Source organism: Lotus japonicus, chromosome 1 (assembly GCF_012489685.1).
Source record: "Lotus japonicus ecotype B-129 chromosome 1, LjGifu_v1.2".
NCBI lineage: Eukaryota > Viridiplantae > Streptophyta > Magnoliopsida > Fabales > Fabaceae > Lotus > Lotus japonicus.
This window is the reverse complement of record NC_080041.1, coordinates 81,698,929-81,717,042: the sequence shown is the minus strand read 5'-3', so window position 1 is coordinate 81,717,042 and position 18,114 is coordinate 81,698,929. Positions and strand designations below refer to the sequence as shown.

The window sequence follows — 18,114 nt, the reverse complement described above, 5'->3', positions numbered from 1 at the left end:
CAACTATTACCACGTCTACACTTCCGGAAGATAATTGTGTCGAAGTAGGTCAAATCACCCTTTGAGGGTGTTCATCAATGTACTCAAATTTGTCTTAATTTCCCGAACTTAAAGAAGTTCTTGTTCTATTTCACTTAGCTATTAAAGTGTAAACTCAATTTATCAAAAGACTTAACACTAATCTTAAAAAGTCCCATTAGGCGTGTCAATTCGTTTACGTGTGAAATAAACAAATGTATCCAAATAAGCGATTAGGGGACTTGCATAAAGGACCTCTTGGGCTCTCTTTTTTTGTTGCTTCGGGAAAGTAAATGAAGACTACAAGGATCTTGGGCTCTTTAAATTAAATGGTTTACAAGTGACAATGTGTTTTAAAAGTGCAAATGTAACAACAATAAAAAAAAACTAATCTAAGAAATAAGATGAAAATCACACCCGTTATTTTTAAATGTTAAAAATTATATATTTTAGTTACTACTTTTCTTTTGTAGTGAAAAGTACTTTGAAGAATAAAGTAAGGAAATCTCAAATATATAAGTTGTAATAAAATTATATTAAAACATGCACATATTTGCAAAAATTATAAAATTATGAAATGCAATTCATTGACTTATTAAATTTTTTGGTATATTATTGACTTATTAATTAATTATTATAACCACATACCCTTTTTTATAAATTCCCAGAAAGTTACTCTAGATTCATGTGAATATTACTGAACAAATATTAGTTCAATGGTTTACAAACGGCAACTTATGCATTTTGAAAGTCCAAATGTAACAACAAGTCAACAACAAAAACTAATCTAAGAAATAAAATAAAAATCACACCCATTATTTTAAAATTTAAATTTAATTATAACATAAAAGTTTGATAAATTTTAATTGGATGATATGACTGTGTAAAAGTTTCTTGCAAAAATATACTTTTTCAGACATCACATTTATTTGGCTATATTTCTTTTAATCATCACATTATAATATTATATTTATTACTTTACTCATTTTTTATCTTTTGTTTTTTCTTCCTAGTACATAGGTCTACTACACATGATTATAGACCACTTTCCTTGTAATAAGGCTTTTTTAAGGAAAAAAACACATGGTAATGACATGAACACCCTTGTTGTTTCGATTTGGATCCATGTAGTTTCATTTTCCCTCGTTTTTTAAGGTTTTGACGTGTACAACTGCAGACCCGTTCCTCCTCATTTGGCTTTGCAGCTTGACCACCCAAACATTCCTCACATTCCATTCCATTTCAAGAAGAGAGAGAAACAGTCAATCAATCTCACAATCACAAACACCAATCTCAATTCCCAAACAACACTCTCCTTTTTCCACTCTCTTTTTTCCCTCCTCCCTCATTGATTTTCTGTGCTTAGCATGGTATGTTGTTGCAGATTAGCAATCAAATTGGTCAAAAAGAAAAAGTTGAAATCAATAACTCATTTTCTGATTTTGGTCATGATCTTCTGATTGCATTGCCTTTCAGGGTTTGGATTTTGTCAATTGAATCAATCTTCTGACTTGACTTCTTCTTCTGCTTCTGGCTAATCATTCAAGACATTCATTCTTCTGTGATTTTCTGAGATCACAGATATGACCAATAACACAGATTTGTCTCAGGTCAAATATTCAAAATCTCTTTTTTATAAATTTGTTTCCTTTCATTTTTTAATGCACCTTGACTTGTTTCATTGCTGCAATAGTATATAATTGTATGACAATGGCATGCATGTTTTGGTTTGTGAGTTTTGAGTTCATAAAAGAATGGGGATGATCAGGATTATCAGGATTATCGAGATTATGTGCCTTATGGTGCCTCTCATTCTCAATACATAGGTGTTGTTGTTTGTGTTAATTAATGAGGGTGGAAAATTCATTCTGGTTTTGTGTCTGTTTTATAGGGAAATAATAATGGTGGTGCTTCTCTTCCTCCTAATCCCCAGTCGGGGCCAAAAGACCATTCTCATGTTATTAGCGGCAATGCGGTAATTGTTGTCCTTTGCAAACATTGGATTTTTGTGTGAATTTGGATCGGCGCGATTTTTTGAAGCCTTAACGATACCATGGCTGTGACATTATGTTAATGATGATGTTCAAAATTTTCCCATGATGGATTTCTGCATGACCTTACATTTTAAATTTTGGCAATCATTTTCAAGATTTTACTTTGATCACAATTTAAGGATATAATAATTGAGCTTACTCAGATGATGAAAGGCTTGCGAATTGGAACTTATTTTTCTTCACTATTAAATTTAGCTAACTTGAAGTGTAAGCAGTTTCCATGCTCCTCTGGTTCCTCTCTTTGAATTCTTGTGATTTCATATCTTGCAGATTTTCAAGAGTGGGCCCCTTTTCATATCTTCCAAAGGTGTGTTTTACTACACTGGTCAATACATTTTCTTCAAAGGAACTATGAAATTTATGCAATTTATTATGCAATGAGTGAGTGAAGATCTAGTGTCTGATCTTTGTAGAATGTAACACTCAAATGCGAAGCTAGATTTCTACTCTGGTAGAATGTCCTAAGAGTTTGTTAAGTCATTATTATGATTGCATAGCATGTGTTTCTTGATGTGTAGGAATTGGATGGACATCCTGGAAGAAAAGATGGTTTATTTTAACACAAACTTCACTTGTGTTCTTCAGAAGTGATCCAGTAAGTAATTTTGTTCCAGCATCTTGTTTGTTGACATTTAGTTCAACTGTATTTCCCTGTATTCTGTTAGAGTTTAACCTGAGCTTTTGACACCCCCACCCGCCAAAAAATGGAACTGCTTAATTAATGTAGTACATCCTATTCGTAACTAATCATAATGGCTTTAGGCAAGCAATGCCAGATAAAAGGAACCTATTCAACACTTAAGAATCCACACACACACACAAAACTGATAACTATGATGTGTCTAACTGGTTCTTCTATTGCGCAATCTTATTATCATACTTCTTTATCATTTTGTTTTATGCTTTTCAGAATGCAGTCCCTCAGAAGGGAAATGAAGTGAATTTGACCCTTGGTGGCATAGACCTCAACAATTCAGGCAGGTTGGCTTGTTTTCTACAACTACACACAATTATCATGTTTTTCATCCTCATAATGTCAAAGATAGAAGTCTTGTGAAGTTTTGAACTTCTTTATCTTGTTAAATTTACAGTGTCATTGTCAAACCAGACAAGAAACTCTTGACTGTTCAATTTCCTGATGGTCATGATGGACGAGCTTTCACACTTAAGGTGCTTAGTCTTATAGAAATTCTCCTTCAGGAAATGTCTTTTTTTTTAAGAACATGTTTAAATTTTTATTTGCTCAATTGTATTTCCAAACAATTTCTTTATACATGGCTCTGATCATGGTTGCTTTAACTTCTTTTCTTATTTTCAATGATTTTATTATTCTTCATCTGTGTGATGTATATGCTCATTGGTTGAACACATAAAATGATAAAAATAGATACACAGTACAGAATATGAAACTTTTCATCTGTAGCTAACATATCAATTCATTTGATGATGCTGTAGGCTGAAACCACGGAGGATTTGTATGAGTGGAAGACCGCACTTGAAAAGGCTTTGGCACAATCACCTAGTGTTGCCAATGTGATGGAGCAAAATGGTATCCTCAGGAACGATCAGAATGATTCAATTGATATTTCTTTGGACCAGTGTATGCTCTTGTTATAATTGTGCTCTATCTCTGTCAGTTGACCTCACAATTCACACCTAATTGTGCATACACTATGAATGTTGTTCATGAACTGTATACAGTGCTTCATGAAACAACTTAATTGTCACTGTGTAAAGATTTGTTCAAACAACTATCTTTTCTGATTTGATTTATGACACGCACATTACATATCCATTTGTAGTATAATGGCAATTGGAAGTGTTCATGTTTTGAATTTGCAGCACCTAATAGATTGTCTCTTCAGTACAATTGTGTTGTTTCTACAATATACTACCCCTTGAACCTGTTTTTTATTTTTTCTTTTGATTCAGAGTTTAAATTTGCCAGAGTACCTTAGTAGTGAATTTTATGTGATGATGCTTGTTCTTAATGCTGTAAAAGTCTAGCTTTTTTCTTTCCTTGATATAATTTTTCTGCTCTTTTTTTATAGTGAAGGATAGAGACCCGCCTAAATCTACTGTCATTGGCCGGCCAATTTTACTTGCTTTGGAGGATGTTGATGGAACCCCATCATTTTTGGAAAAAGCCCTGAAATTCATCGAAGAGCATGGTGAGTTATACATGGATGTATATCTATGTACATATGTTGGGAGCATGTCAAATGAGAGCATGAGAGAGTTAACCATGATCGTTTAATCTTACCCAGATGGTCATGATTAGCTTCTACCTTTATGATCTCACTTGATACACTCCCTATATAAATAGTAAATGTGGTTTCCTTTTTGTGCATGTCTAAATTGGGTAGTCTACACTCTTCTATTCAAGTGGTTTTTCTCATGCATCAGAGAATTTTATAAATGCATGCTGAATGAATTTGAGGCATTTATGCCAGGAGCTCAGTTGTATAAATGTTTCACCACTCGTCTGGCTTATTTAATGCATTGGTTTTTCTTATTGATAATGAAAAGTTCAAAGAGTAACCTCATCAATAAAAATTAGGGAACAAAGTTTAAGGCCTTATGAATAAAAAAATTCAAATTATCCACCTGGCTTTCTTGCATTCAGATTTCATTTCTTGTTTTGGTTGGAAGGGGGAGGTCAGAGGAAGCACACGCCGAATATATTATTTTGTCTGAAACAATACTGAGTCTGAGTGACCCTTCTGATGTTGCTAAACTGTTAATGCGTTTCATATGAAATTAGGAATCTAATCTAATATAAATTATAAAACAGGAGCCAGTGTAGAAGGGATCTTACGACAAGCAGCTGATGTTGATGACGTTGAACGTCGAGTTCGGGAATATGAACAAGGTTTTTGCTTTTGTTCTTTCTAATCTTTGAATTGTATGTTGCAGTATGGACACATCCTTAACTTTCTAGCTTGCTTTTACTTATTTTGATTACGTTGTATAGTTCTCACATGTCTAGCCATGAACACAATATTTCAGCTTTTTCCATGCAAATATGTGAGAAGCATATGCAGTGTTGTTTATCAAAGAGAATTCCTTATAAAATAAGTTAATTAACATATTGTTATCTGGATTAAATGGAATTCCCTTAAATCTTTTCAAGGCATTTGAAGTTTTGTAGTTTTCCAATTGAAGGCACTTTTTTTCCTCTTCTTTTATTTGGTCCAAATTACTCAGCAAGTTTTACATTCTTGGATATGCCATATGGTTGCAGGAAAAATTGATTTTTCACCAGATGAGGATGCACATGTCATTGGGGATTGTGTTAAGGTATCTTCATGACGAACAGAAGTGCTAATTCGTTTGTGTAGGCCATAAATTTTTATAAATTTGTATTTCTACAAATTTGCAGCATGTAATTCGGGAATTGCCATCATCTCCAGTACCTGCATCTTGTTGTAAGGCACTGTTAGAAGCTTGCCGTAAGTGTCATTTTAATTATTCATTTCTATATATAATTTTATAGTTATTCAGGCCATCCAGTATTTATGTCTTGTATCTATAATTGATTTTGCATGATTGGTGTCAAATGAGAAAGTTTTCCAGTGAAGTTTAGAATTAATGACATTGTATCAAAAATTCTTTTGGTCTCGCATTGATTCTTGCCATATTGATTGTCACTTGGGGGGCTACAATAGAACTATAGAAGGGATGATGGGATATTTTGGTTCTTAAGATTGCGTCTGTTTCCAAAATTTAAATCTATATAGATCTTTCTTGAAGTTCAATTCTCCCTCACTTTTCAAAATTGGCACAACTATTAGGAACTGAACGTGGTAATAGGGTTGCTGCTATGCGCGCAGCAATAAATGACACTTTCCCCGAACCAAATCGCCGCTTATTGCAAAGGTATTATATTAATAATTGTCTTGTTCCTATTTCTTTCCTTTTGGGATAACTCGATTTTTCTATGTCTGCCATTATTTAAATCATGTTTTTTGTGATCTAAATTACTGATTCCATTCTTGTACAGAATACTCTTGATGATGCAAACCGTGGCTTCACGCAAAACTGTGAATAGAATGAGCTCCTCAGCTGTGGCAGCTTGCATGGCACCTCTACTTCTTCGCCCCCTTCTAGCTGGAGAGTGTGAGATCGAAAATGATTTTGATGTAGGCGGTGATGGTTCTATTCAACTTTTACAAGCAGCTGCAGCAGCAAACCATGCTCAAGCAATTGTTATAACTTTATTAGAAGAATATAACACCATATTTGGGGTAATTATGCCTTGACATTGCTTTTTGCATGGCTTCCATGAAGTATGAAACCATCTTGCATGCATTTGTTAGCATCCTTATGCTATAGATGTTTAATTCCAGTGCATATAGTCATACTTGCCTCTGGTGCAACTTTTCCTTTTTTCTAAATAATTACATGGAATACATTACTTCTTTATTGGTTAAACTCATTTTCATGATAGCGGGGATGATTAGCTTCTTATTAAATATTTTTGCAAGTATTTGAATGGGTGGTTCTCAGCTTTTGGTTGTTATTGTTATTTTTTATTGTCTCCTGAGATTTCTAAGCAGTTAGTATTCTAGCAGGAAGGCTCTGTGTCCCCTGATATATACACTGACTCAGAAGAAGAGAGTGAGTCTGAGAGCGAGGAGGCTACTGATGATGATTTATCTTATGATGATGAGGAGGAGGATTATGATGATGAACACGATGGATCATCACAGGAGTCTGATGCAGACGATGATCATGTTAGCGAATCCTACAGTGGATCTGGAGAATCTGATGTTGATAATACTCCCAATAAAAAGGTACATGCCTGATTTGTTTACTTCATGTCAATTTGGAGCAATTCTAATAAATAGGTCTTTCATTAAAAAAATGATCATTTCATTTCACTGAATCAGATTTAATTAGGAAAATTTGCAAATTATAAAAGCCATTAAATTTAGGTTGAACTTGGTAAAGCAATTACTTTGGCTTAAATTTTGCACCCAACTTTTTTTCATTCAGTATTCAATTCCCATCTTCAATTCTGTGACATGTGGCTACAATTACTATCACCTAGGGGGTGAGGGACTGGGAGGAGAGAGGAAGAGTGAAACTAATTATATTTTTTGCAATGGACAGGACCATGATCATTCTAGTTCAAGTTCAAAATCCTCAAGTGTGAGTGAAGAAAACAAAGCCAAACCAAAGTTAAAAACTAAGTCACTTGAAGGCTCCCCAACTCAACCTGATGAATTCAAAAGCTGTGAAAATCTCGCGAGCCCGAAGAAGTCTGGTTATGCAGATCATTCCAATAAACCTGCTGATATAGTTGGAGAACTTTCCACAGACCAAGCTGCATTGCATAATTCAGATTTTCCTAGCCCTACTTCATGTATCAGAAAATCCAATACCATATCCAACGGCCCAACTACTCGGCACCGCATCATGGGGCGTACCGCTGTGAGTAAATCCTTTCCAAATTAATGACATCATTTTTTATCTTGCTAGTTATGTTTTTCATTCACCCTAAATTTCTCAAAGCTTTTGCATTTATTGTATTTTTTTAGTTTCTTATTTTCCTTGGAGTTAATATGATTTTGTACCAATAAATCCGGGTTTTTATCTCTTATTCTGCATTCTGACCAGGCAAGGAAGAACCTCTCCATGGAATCCATTGATTTTTCTGTTGATGAGGAGTAAGTAACTAAAATCTATCAAGTGTGTGTAATGCTCTTAGTCTATCTCTTTATTTATGATTTTGTAGTTCCTTCCTTTGGTTTCACTGTCCCTCCATCATCTGCATCCGAAGTCCAAACCTTCTCACTCAGAGTGACACCATCCTTAACTTTTGGAAGCTTATATCCACTTAACTATGGATCAGAGAGAGCATACCTAATGGTTCTAAATTTGACGCTGTGATTTGATGTGGAGCATTGCGTGGCTGTTATTAGTTTCTTCACGTTTCTCTGTCGACTAACTTATATTTCTAACAGTGGAGATGGAATTGAAAGGCTCGAAGCTTCTAAAGCTGAACTACAAAACGAAATTGCAGAGGAGGTAAGTTCTTGATTTCCTTTCGGGATAACCTTGTTTTTTTGTGTTAGAATTCTTTAAGTCAGTGACCAGTTTTACTTGCTGTTGCAGGTTAAGGCAAATGCAAAGCTGCAATCTCATATAGATGATCAAAAGAAATCCTTGCATGAGCGTCGTTCGGCACTTGAGCAAGATGTATGTTCGTTATGACACCAGTTACCTTCTTTATCAAAATAAATAAACTAAGATTCTGTTTTCCAAAATGTCTTTTCAGGTGGCTAGACTACAGGAACAGTTGCACAAAGAGAAGAATTTCCGGGCAACTCTTGAGGTAGGACCTGACTTTCTGATTTAACCAATGTCAGTATTGAATTTATGAGAAGTACAATTAAATTCAATCACAGGTGTTTTATGATATGTTATGATAATGCAAATAATTCATAATCTCCAAACCTTATACAGAACAAGGCTGAGCTGGAGGAATTAGCTCTGGTAGAATTGGATCTTGCCAACATCGAGCAGAAGGTTGAGGAGATTGCGGTGCGGCTTAATATAAAACTTGACCGGAATTATGGATCTACTTCAGATTTCTATAATCAACAACGACAAATGTCGCATCAGGAAAGAAAATTGTATGTTTATCAATCGTTACGGTGTTCTTGTTATTGCATTCTCTTCTCTCCCTTATTTTTACAATCTCAGACTCCCAACTGTTTCAACTTTCATGAAAATTTGTCTGTTCACATCATTCTTTCCATATATTTGCACAAGTCCTTTTGACACGTGATTATTTCTATTTGAATCAGAGTAGTTCTGCAATTGACTGTTTCTTTTTCTGTGGCAATCTTATGGTTAATTAAATATCACTTTATTTACTGGGAATCTTTTTCACAGGAAATATAAGTTAGGTACTGAAGTTGCTGCCGCACCACAATCGGACAGGTCAATAACTAAGGTAAAAATATGATAAAGGATTGTCTCCCTAGTCTCTGCCACAGGCATATCAATGTTGACCTTTGAGAGCAATATTGCAGGGAGAGACCATAAATACAGTTCCATTTTGTTCTGTAGAATATTTTTTCTCTCAAATTTATGACTGCACTTTTTACTTCCTTGCTAAAAACAACTATTATAACACCTCAAACTGTTTTCTCAAGCTTTACTTGCTTAAAAACCAAAGGTTAATAGTGATTTGTAATTTATCATTTCTTGAACCATGGATATTTGTAATGTCTCTACAGGACATTCATCTTGGTGGAGCAGTAAGTGATATTGAGAGAAAGCCTGAGTCAACACCTTTATCAAACAAACAGCCACCATCTGGTTCCAAGAAATCTGGTTCAAAGGGTGATGTAGGTTTCAAAAACTTATGGCTATGAATCTAGATATAATTCAGCACCTTTAAACTGTGTAATTAGAACTATTATCAAATATCACTCATCCATCCAATCGATTCTAAATCCAAAATCTATTTCGAGAGAAGCTTCTATGAGTTGCTTCTGAGTGTCAAAACTAATTCTGAGGAAAAATATGTTGATCAAAACATTTTATGAGATAATTTCATGATGCAAATTGATAGGACTAGTGGAGTAGATAGACTTATTTATTTAAATGCTTTCATACCAGGGAGCACATTCCACTCCTTCTGCACTGACAAAACTGACATCCAGACTGAACTTTTTGAAGGTGGGCCGAAGCCAGGAAGGAAAAGGATCTGAGCGTCACCAAACACTTCCATCCCCTAACAGGTATGGAGGATCTGAAATCAATGCTGTGCCGCTCCCGGAAAAGGGTAGAGGCTTAGAAAGTTCCCAGCAACTCCAGGATTCAGATAGAGCATCATCAGGTAAAGGCAAATCACATCAAAATCCAGACAAATTGAAGAAATCAGAGTCTCAGCCAGGCCACCACTCAGAGGGATGGAGTCAGCATTCGAAGCACTTGGAAAGAGGAAGGTCAGAAGGGCATCATCAGGCTTATAATGTGGATAAAGGTCGATGATCGTAACGCCAGTCTTTTGTTACACAACAACAAAATCCAGATGCTGCGGGGGCTATTGTGATCAAATCAGTCATTGTTTTACTGCATTGCTTGTGTCTTCAAAGATGCTTTGAGTGGTTTGTGAAATACAGTGAGAAGAATGCTTCTTAGCTGAAGGTTGGCACGAGAGAGAGTGTATTCAAATGTAAAAAAGCAAGATGTGCAAGGCATAGGTCAGCCATATCACCATGACATAAGCTGAACTGTTTGTAGCCTAACATGCTGATTTTTACTGGCTCAGTGAACATCATGATGATTTTGCAATTACACTTTCATATTTGTAAATGCAAACCTTGAGTTGTTTAGCATAAGCTGGCAAAGCATTATTTGGTAGATAACCTAGGTCCAAGTTCCAGTGTTCTGACAATTTTTGAAGTAATCTAAGGGTATCTTTCTACAAACAGGGAAACTCCTAGGCTATGTGCATGTTTGGATAACAATGGGAAAAAATGATATCCAAAATTATAGATGATCTAAAATTATCAGAAGTAATTTTCCTTAGCTTTTGTGATTGTTCATGTGAATTTGGCCTCATCGTGGTACAGTGTATCATATCATGCACTATACATGAATATTCATTGGTATCAATGTAAATGGAATTTAGCGCGCACTATGCAAACACACGAAGAGAAAAAGAAATGCCATGACAATAATTAGGGTTCTCCAAAAAATACTACAAACCGAAAACTGATCCACCTGACAAACCCGAGACTCGTGCAAACTGAACCCGAAAAGCCCTCAGCCACTAATTGGTCGATGGAGGGTATAGTGTTTTGAGTATTTCACCCGACAAAACTGATTATTTTTGCTGAAACCGACTGGTGAACAACCCTAATGATCTTTGTAAAGGAAACCAATTTGATTTGTCTCTAAATTATCAATTCTCTTCCACCCATCTAAATGGTTCACAACTTCACATTACCCCCCACGACTAACCTTGTTGCATGACTTGCCTCCTCCCTCCAATCTTTTCTCTCCTATTTTTCAATCGTTAATCTAGTTGAGTCCTTGAAGGCCAGTGAGGTTCAATGGGGTTCTGTCTAAGAGTTCCTTCATTCGGATGAGTAAGATCGATCTAATTAGAGTCTCATTCTATGACACCGTCAAAGACGGAGCCCTCAGTGCCATCTTGTTTTTTTGTGAAACAAACTCGAACAACCCGTAGCCACTAATTGGTCGATGGTGGGTCTAGTGTTTTGATGTTTTTTACATGAGAAAACTGACTGTTTTGTCCGAATTCAATCGTAAACAACCCTACTAAACCCTACTAATAAGCATATTCTTCTTTAATGATTATGAGTAGAAGAGAATCATAAAAGATAAATTGGACTATGTGTAAAATCATACTAACTCTGTTAGTAAATATAAGGATGGATTTTTGTGAATGAAAATATGAATCTGAATAAGCTAATCTTCCAAAATTTGAGAACATAGTAAACTATATTCACTAATTCAATGTAATAATATTGTGAACACTATCAAAATCTTGGAACATAGTAACAAATAATCCCTAAAGAGAACTAGCTAGTAATATGTATCATCATCATCTGAATAAGAATGAAGTAATTAATCAAATTATCAAAATTTAAAACTCCTTGAGGAGCTTTCTAACTTGTTCAAGAGTGACAAACAGAACAACAGTGAAGGGACCCTGCCTTGAAATTGTAGGGATGAAACCCTTGTAAAGTGCCAATGGTCCTTCAGCCTTGACAGTCTTGAGTGCACAATCCAATGCCCCATTGTAGGGTGGGGCCTCCCCAGCCTCCACCTTCATGTTCATAACCCTAGTTTTGATCACATCCACCGGGTTCGACGCCACCGCCGCCACAAACCCCGCCGCAAAGCTCGCCGCCACGTGGGTCCCAATACCATCGTTCATCCACCCTTTCCCAACAAGTGTCTCCTTGAACTGGTCGTACGACGCCAGCTGAGAAGCCGTCACGATCATCGCGCGGTTCACCGTAAGCCCTGACCCGCGCCACAGGGAACCAATCCCCTCTTCCCCCGCCATCCGCCGGATCGCGTCGAAAACTCCCTTATAATTCCGCCGCTGAGCCGCCGGGAGTCTCCCATCAGCCTGCATACGCACCATCGCAACATCCGCGGGGTTCCCCACGGCGGCGCCGATCCCTCCGGCGATAAGTCCCGCCGTGATCTTGCTTGTGAGCGGCATGGTGCCGCGCTCCGGGTCGCTCCATTTCTGCTTGAGGACGTCGTAGAGACCCATGCGGGTGGTGGAGTAGAGAGTCTGCCGGAGCACGGTGGCGGAGACGCCGGAGAAGAGAGCGGCGGCGCCTTCCGTTCTGATGATTCGGACGCCGACGGAGATGGGTCCTGACGGAGGAGGAGGAGGAAGGGTGGCTGAATGTGAGTGGAAGGCGAAAGCTGGCCGGAGATTGTGTGCCGGGAGATTCTCACCCTGAAGCTGCATGCGAACCTTGATGAGGTCGAGTGGGTGAGTGGTGGTTCCGGCAACGATGGAAGCAACACCACCTTCCAAGAATCCCTTGAGACCCATTATATGTTATTCTCTGAAAAAGCAAGATCACTGTAACTACAGAGAGACACGGTTGCGGTGGTGGTTTGTGTTGAAGTGTTGTAAGTAATGATTTTGGTGAGTGATGAAGAAGAAGATGGGAGTGTGGTGCATTTTATAGTGTTTGTGTTGTGAAGAGGGAAGAGTCAAATACGAAGAGAAGAAAACGCGCCGCCGGCGTATTCCAAGTCCAAAGGAAGGGTGTGTGAAAGGGGTCCATTTCTATTAAATACAACTTCAACTCCAATTCCCAACCCTACTTTTATTATTTTCCATTTCAAAAAAAATACTTTTATTATTTTCATCATGTTAATTTGGATTATTTTTTATTTTCTAAGAATCAATTACTAACTTAAAAAATAAAACAATTAGTCCCTAAAGTCTTTGAAATTTGATCGGTAGAAAATGTAAAAATAGTGCCGGTTATTTTTTTCCGAGTAAATAGGTAAATTAGTCCTTAAAGTTTTAGACGCTCATGAATTTTCCATAGAAAAAGGAAATACTCCCTCCTGTCCTATTTATAAGCATGAAAGAGAAGAAAAATCTTGGTCCTTTTTATAAGAACCAAATAAAAGTTTGAGCTATATTAATTAATTTTTTCCAATGATGCCCTTATTAATTCTAACTTGTAAAATGTGTCTCATTAATTATTCTCTCTCTTTTCCACTTTCCAACACTAATAACAAAGGGTAATTTTGGAAGTTCATTTTAATTTAAGACAAATTTAATGCATTTTATCTAGTTTAACTACATTTCTTAAACTATGTGAATTTTTTTTTTGTTGCTTATAAATAGGACCGGAGGGAGTAATTTCATATCTAAATCTATGAATGTTTGAAATGTGAGTCATGTTGGTTAATGAACACTAATGGTGAAGTTGGTGTATCATACTAAGTAACATTTGGGCATGCTACTTGACATTCTACTTGAAAATTTATCACTCGCATCCAATCTCCACCCATTAATTTGGTTCTTACATGCACTTCACTCAATCCCCCACCTTACCCACACGCCTCCCTCACCTACCTTGCTCACACCCTTCCCGCCCACCTCCCTCTTCTCCTCCCCAATCTATCCTCATTATATCCCTATGAGACTAATAAAGAGTGATGATAGTAAAAATATGATTGTATGTTGAATAGATATATGCATTAGTAACCGTTTACAAGCGTCGCAAATGTCTATTGAATGTCGGCTAGGTTTATAGGTTTATTTAACATTTTTGGTGTTATAAATTGTCATCTAATGACGTTTCTAAATGTCACTTGACGGATCACATCAACTTTATGGTTAATACTCACTAATGCTTGGAGAGTTAGAAACTAACATATATGACCAAAATTTTACACGTTCATCTCTAAGAGATTCATCTTTTTTTCCTTTCGGTGAGTTGGAAAATAAAACGAAAACTACAAAACTAGAGCATTCCTAGACAAAAACAGAACAACAATGTTTAGGGGCTCGACAATACTAGTAAAATCACACTGACGGTTAGCACTATGAGACGTAAGGGAATTTGTCGGACCATTAGCTTTACGAGGAATGTGGCGCGAACGAATATCCCCTAGTAAGAAGAAGACAAATATTCATAAAAATATTAGTGCCCGCATGAAACTGAACCTGCTAGAGATGAAATTGTGACCACCATCCAAAACTTTCGTAAATTAATTTGCCATATTTTCACATCTCTTTCTCTAAGAATTATATGTAGCTGCTTCAGTTCGTTCGGTGTCTCACTTTGATCGTTAGACGCCAAAAATTGAAGGCTGTCTCTTACTATTATAATAAATAAATAAATAAATAAATCGAAAATTCTTCCCAGCTTCTCGGGTGTGGCCCTTTATCCTTAAAAATTTAAGGAGGGGGAAAAAACAATTCGGTGTCGCCAAACGAGGGAAACGTGTATGTCCACTACTCCACCGTATTCATTTTTTTTTTGGCACATACTACTCCACCGTATTCATAAATTATTTCTTCTCTTTGTCATTATATTATTATTTACTAGTATTGCAGTAAGAACCCTCATCTCCCAATCATTATCATTAACTAGTATTTTCTAATAAATTTAAAAAAATAAAAATTGTTGTACTCTTGTTTTTACACGGCCCTCAACCGCTCAGATCTAGGAATTGATGTCTTAGGGGATGTCTTAGAGTATCATGTCGTTAACACAATAAATGCAAGAGTAAAGAGAAACCTGCTCTATTCAATAAAGAGTTTATAGTGGGGTTAAACTCTAAACCTATGTCCATTACTGGACTAGGTGGGACATTATCATGTCATGCTCGCCCATTACACTCACAGAATTGGGCGACGCTTCGATTTGACAAAGATCACGGGCGACAATGGATGGTCTGAGGGTCCATCATTCTACCGGTGGTCCCATCTGCCAGCTAGAAGATTCTTATTGGGTTTGTCCTATCTGCATAAGGATTTGGGCCTTGTTTGCAAAAGCCCAAATATAGGAACAATCTAGATGATGACCACACTCTCTATAAAAGGGAGGTTTTTACCTTGTATCTGACAACTTTACTATCATTAATGAAAATATTTCCTTTTTATTACATCATGTCTATAATTGTGCTCTGCTAGGGTTTTCTTTTTGTACCTTTCTTGCTTAAGATAATCCTAGTACAGAACATTGGCGCCGTTTGTGGCTCTAACCTAGATCTACACGTGACGTAGAAGGTGAGAGTTACAGTTGATGGAGCCTCGTTCATGTGGTGTAGGTCGTCGTGACTTCCGCCGTAGAGGTGGAGGTCGTCACGGCCGACGCGGCGGCGATCGAGATGATAACCATGTCATACATTATGAACCAGAGCAGGAGGCTTCCTCGGAGGGTGTTCACTCAGTGGCGCCGTCACAACCGTCACCAGCGACAAAACCAACCGTCACGCCCGTACACATAAATCTGGATGACTTAAAGGCCAACAACCCTGTGAAAGAACAAGAAGCGATAATAGCTATCACGCGAGTAGCTTTAAAGCATATGCTGGATACTTTGCAAAATGTTCAACGCCAGAATGAATATTTGCAAGCTCAGGTGGAGTATTTGAACCAAATGAGAGATTTCAAGCGTGGACAACGTCTGGATGCTGAGGATGTAGTTGAATTACAAAATTTCGTGCCCGCCGCCACTGCGGTTGAAATACCCGAGCATCTGCAAACAATGACATTGGACACCTATTCGGGAGACTCTGATCCCATGGAACATTTGAGGTACTTCAACACCAAAATGGTCATTGGCGGGGCGACAAATGCGGTGAAATGTAGATTGTTGCCATCAACATTTAAGGGCATGGCGATGCAATGGTTTATTAAGCAGCCACCTTTCTCAATTGACAATTTCACCGATTTATCTACTAAATTCTTAACTCAATTCTCAGCCAACAAGACCATAAAATCAACTATTTTTTACCTAATCAATATACATCAACAACCGGGTGAGAAACTTAAAACATACATGGCGAGATTCAACAAGATGGTTGTTCAACTGGAGGAGGATAGCCCCGATGTGTGTGTGGCGTCCTTCAAAAACGGACTTCATGCAGGACCTTTAAATCGCGATTTGACAAGGCGCCCGGCTCGTGATATGATGGACCTACGATCCAGAGTTCAAGAATTTATCTTGATAGAGCAAGATGATCAAGACAAGAAGGAAATAGAAGATTGGAGAAAAGGTGCCCAGCCAGGCACTGTTCCACCAGAAAAGCCCAAGGTGGGAAAAGACGCAAGGCCAGCATTCACTCCACGCCAGCCAAGACCTGGCCCATATTAGAATTCAAAACCGGGTTTCCAAAGCAACACTTGGCACAGAAATTCCCAAGAAGCCTCCCCAACTCCGGCGACCCAGCCAGCTGCCTCACCAAATGCAGCCCCGCTCACGAAACTAAATGCGCCTTTGAGCACAATACTGAGGGCTATGGGTCAGACGAATGTTGTGCAATATCCACCACCGCCAAGGCGACCCCCATCTAATGTCGATACTAACAGGTGGTGTGAATTTCACAAAGCTTTAGAACACACCACTGATAACTGTTGGACCTTGCGACAAGAGATCGATCGATTGATTAAGGCAGGACATTTGGCAAATTTTGTCAAGGATGCGTTAGCACAAGAGCCCGCCAAGGCGACTCAGGGTGACAAAGGAAAAGGCAAGGAAGTGGTGGAAGAGTTAGGCGATCCTGTGGCTGAATGTTCATATATAGCGGGCGGATTTGGTGGCGGCGAGATCTCCAGCAAAGCCAAAAAGAGATATGTAGCGGCGGTGCACGAGGCATATGAAGGAGCATGTTGGTTGAATCACTCACCGATCACATTCTCCCCTCAAGATTTTGCTCATGTAATCCCACATGATAATGATCCGATAGTGGTAAAAATCAGAGTCAACAATTACAAAACAAAGAAAGTATTTTTGGACCAGGGATCCTCGGCTGACATTATTTATGGTGATGCATTCGATCGCCTGGGTCTAAAAGAATCATATCTCAAACCATATTCAGGAACTCTGGTTGGATTCACCGGTGATCGTGTCAATGTGCGAGGCTATGCGGAAATTCCAACTGCTTTTGGAGAGGGGGAATTTGTCAAAAACTTTCAAGTCAAGTATTTGGTATTAGCATGTCGTGCAAATTATAACGCCCTCCTGGGGCGAGACACTCTCAACAAGTTATGTGTTGTGATATCAACCGCCCACTTGACCATAAAGTATCCGGCGTGCAATGGGAAAATTGGAGTTTTCCGTGTGGATCAAAATGCCGCAAGGGAATGCTATCTTAGGAGTGTGGCTCTCTATGGGAGAAAGGCCGCCAAGGAGAGTCATCGAATTACAGAAATTTTCCCTCAGGAAGGGTTTACTGTGGACCCAAGAGACGATGTTGATGATTTCCGCCCACAGCCTTTGGAAGAAACTAAATCCGCAAAAGTCAAAGATAAAGTATTGAAGATCGGCAGTAGCTTGTCGAAGGATCAAGAGAAACGGTTGATCGCCTTGCTAGGTGATAACTTGGATCTATTTGCATGGACGATTAATGATATACCCGGAATTGATCCTAGTATAATCACTCACAAGTTAGCTATACGAGCAGGAGCGAAACCAGTCATGCAGACAAGGTGACGAATGAGTGAAGAAAAGGATAAGGCGGTGCAAGTAGAAACCGATAAATTAATTAAAGCTTAGTTTATTCGTGAAGTACAGTATCCTACATGGCTCGCCAATGTAGTGATGGTCAAAAAAGCTAATGGGAAGTGGAGAATGTGTACGGATTACACAAGTCTTAACAAAGTGTGTCCAAAAGATTCTTGTCCCCTCCCCAATGTTGATAAGTTGGTGGACGGGGCTTCCAGAAATGAACTATTGAGCCTCATGGACGCCTATTTTGGGTATAATCAAATCATGATGCATCCGCCCGATGAGGAAAGTACGGCGTTCATGACCAACCAGGCTAACTACTGCTA

General features: G+C 38.0%; 2 protein-coding genes across 3 annotated transcripts; one reads left to right on the top strand and one right to left on the bottom strand.

Annotated features, from left to right (window-relative positions):
- Positions 1-1,233: 1,233 nt before the first annotated feature.
- Positions 1,234-10,432, top strand: LOC130720361 (rho GTPase-activating protein REN1-like). 2 transcript variants are annotated; one of them, XM_057570990.1, is made up of 24 exons: positions 1,234-1,388; positions 1,495-1,628; positions 1,910-1,993; positions 2,343-2,379; positions 2,591-2,667; positions 2,983-3,053; positions 3,164-3,242; positions 3,528-3,672; positions 4,124-4,243; positions 4,867-4,944; positions 5,317-5,372; positions 5,455-5,524; positions 5,867-5,951; positions 6,076-6,319; positions 6,647-6,868; positions 7,188-7,508; positions 7,695-7,744; positions 8,042-8,105; positions 8,193-8,276; positions 8,356-8,412; positions 8,544-8,713; positions 8,976-9,036; positions 9,323-9,433; positions 9,708-10,432. In XM_057570990.1, the coding sequence occupies exons 2-24, from the start codon at positions 1,602-1,604 to the stop codon at positions 10,080-10,082; spliced, it is 2,688 nt and encodes an 895-aa protein (XP_057426973.1). In that variant the 5' UTR covers positions 1,234-1,388; positions 1,495-1,601; the 3' UTR covers positions 10,083-10,432. The 2 variants fall into 2 exon arrangements, with proteins under 2 accessions (XP_057426973.1, XP_057426982.1); XM_057570999.1 differs by having other exon boundaries at positions 1,256-1,388; positions 3,528-3,621.
- A 1,110-nt stretch (positions 10,433-11,542) lies between these two features.
- On the bottom strand, positions 11,543-12,822 carry LOC130720375 (mitochondrial uncoupling protein 5-like). Its single transcript, XM_057571008.1, has one exon. The coding sequence runs from the start codon at positions 12,637-12,639 to the stop codon at positions 11,707-11,709; it is 933 nt and encodes a 310-aa protein (XP_057426991.1). The 5' UTR covers positions 12,640-12,822; the 3' UTR covers positions 11,543-11,706.
- Between the last annotated feature and the right edge of the window lie 5,292 nt (positions 12,823-18,114).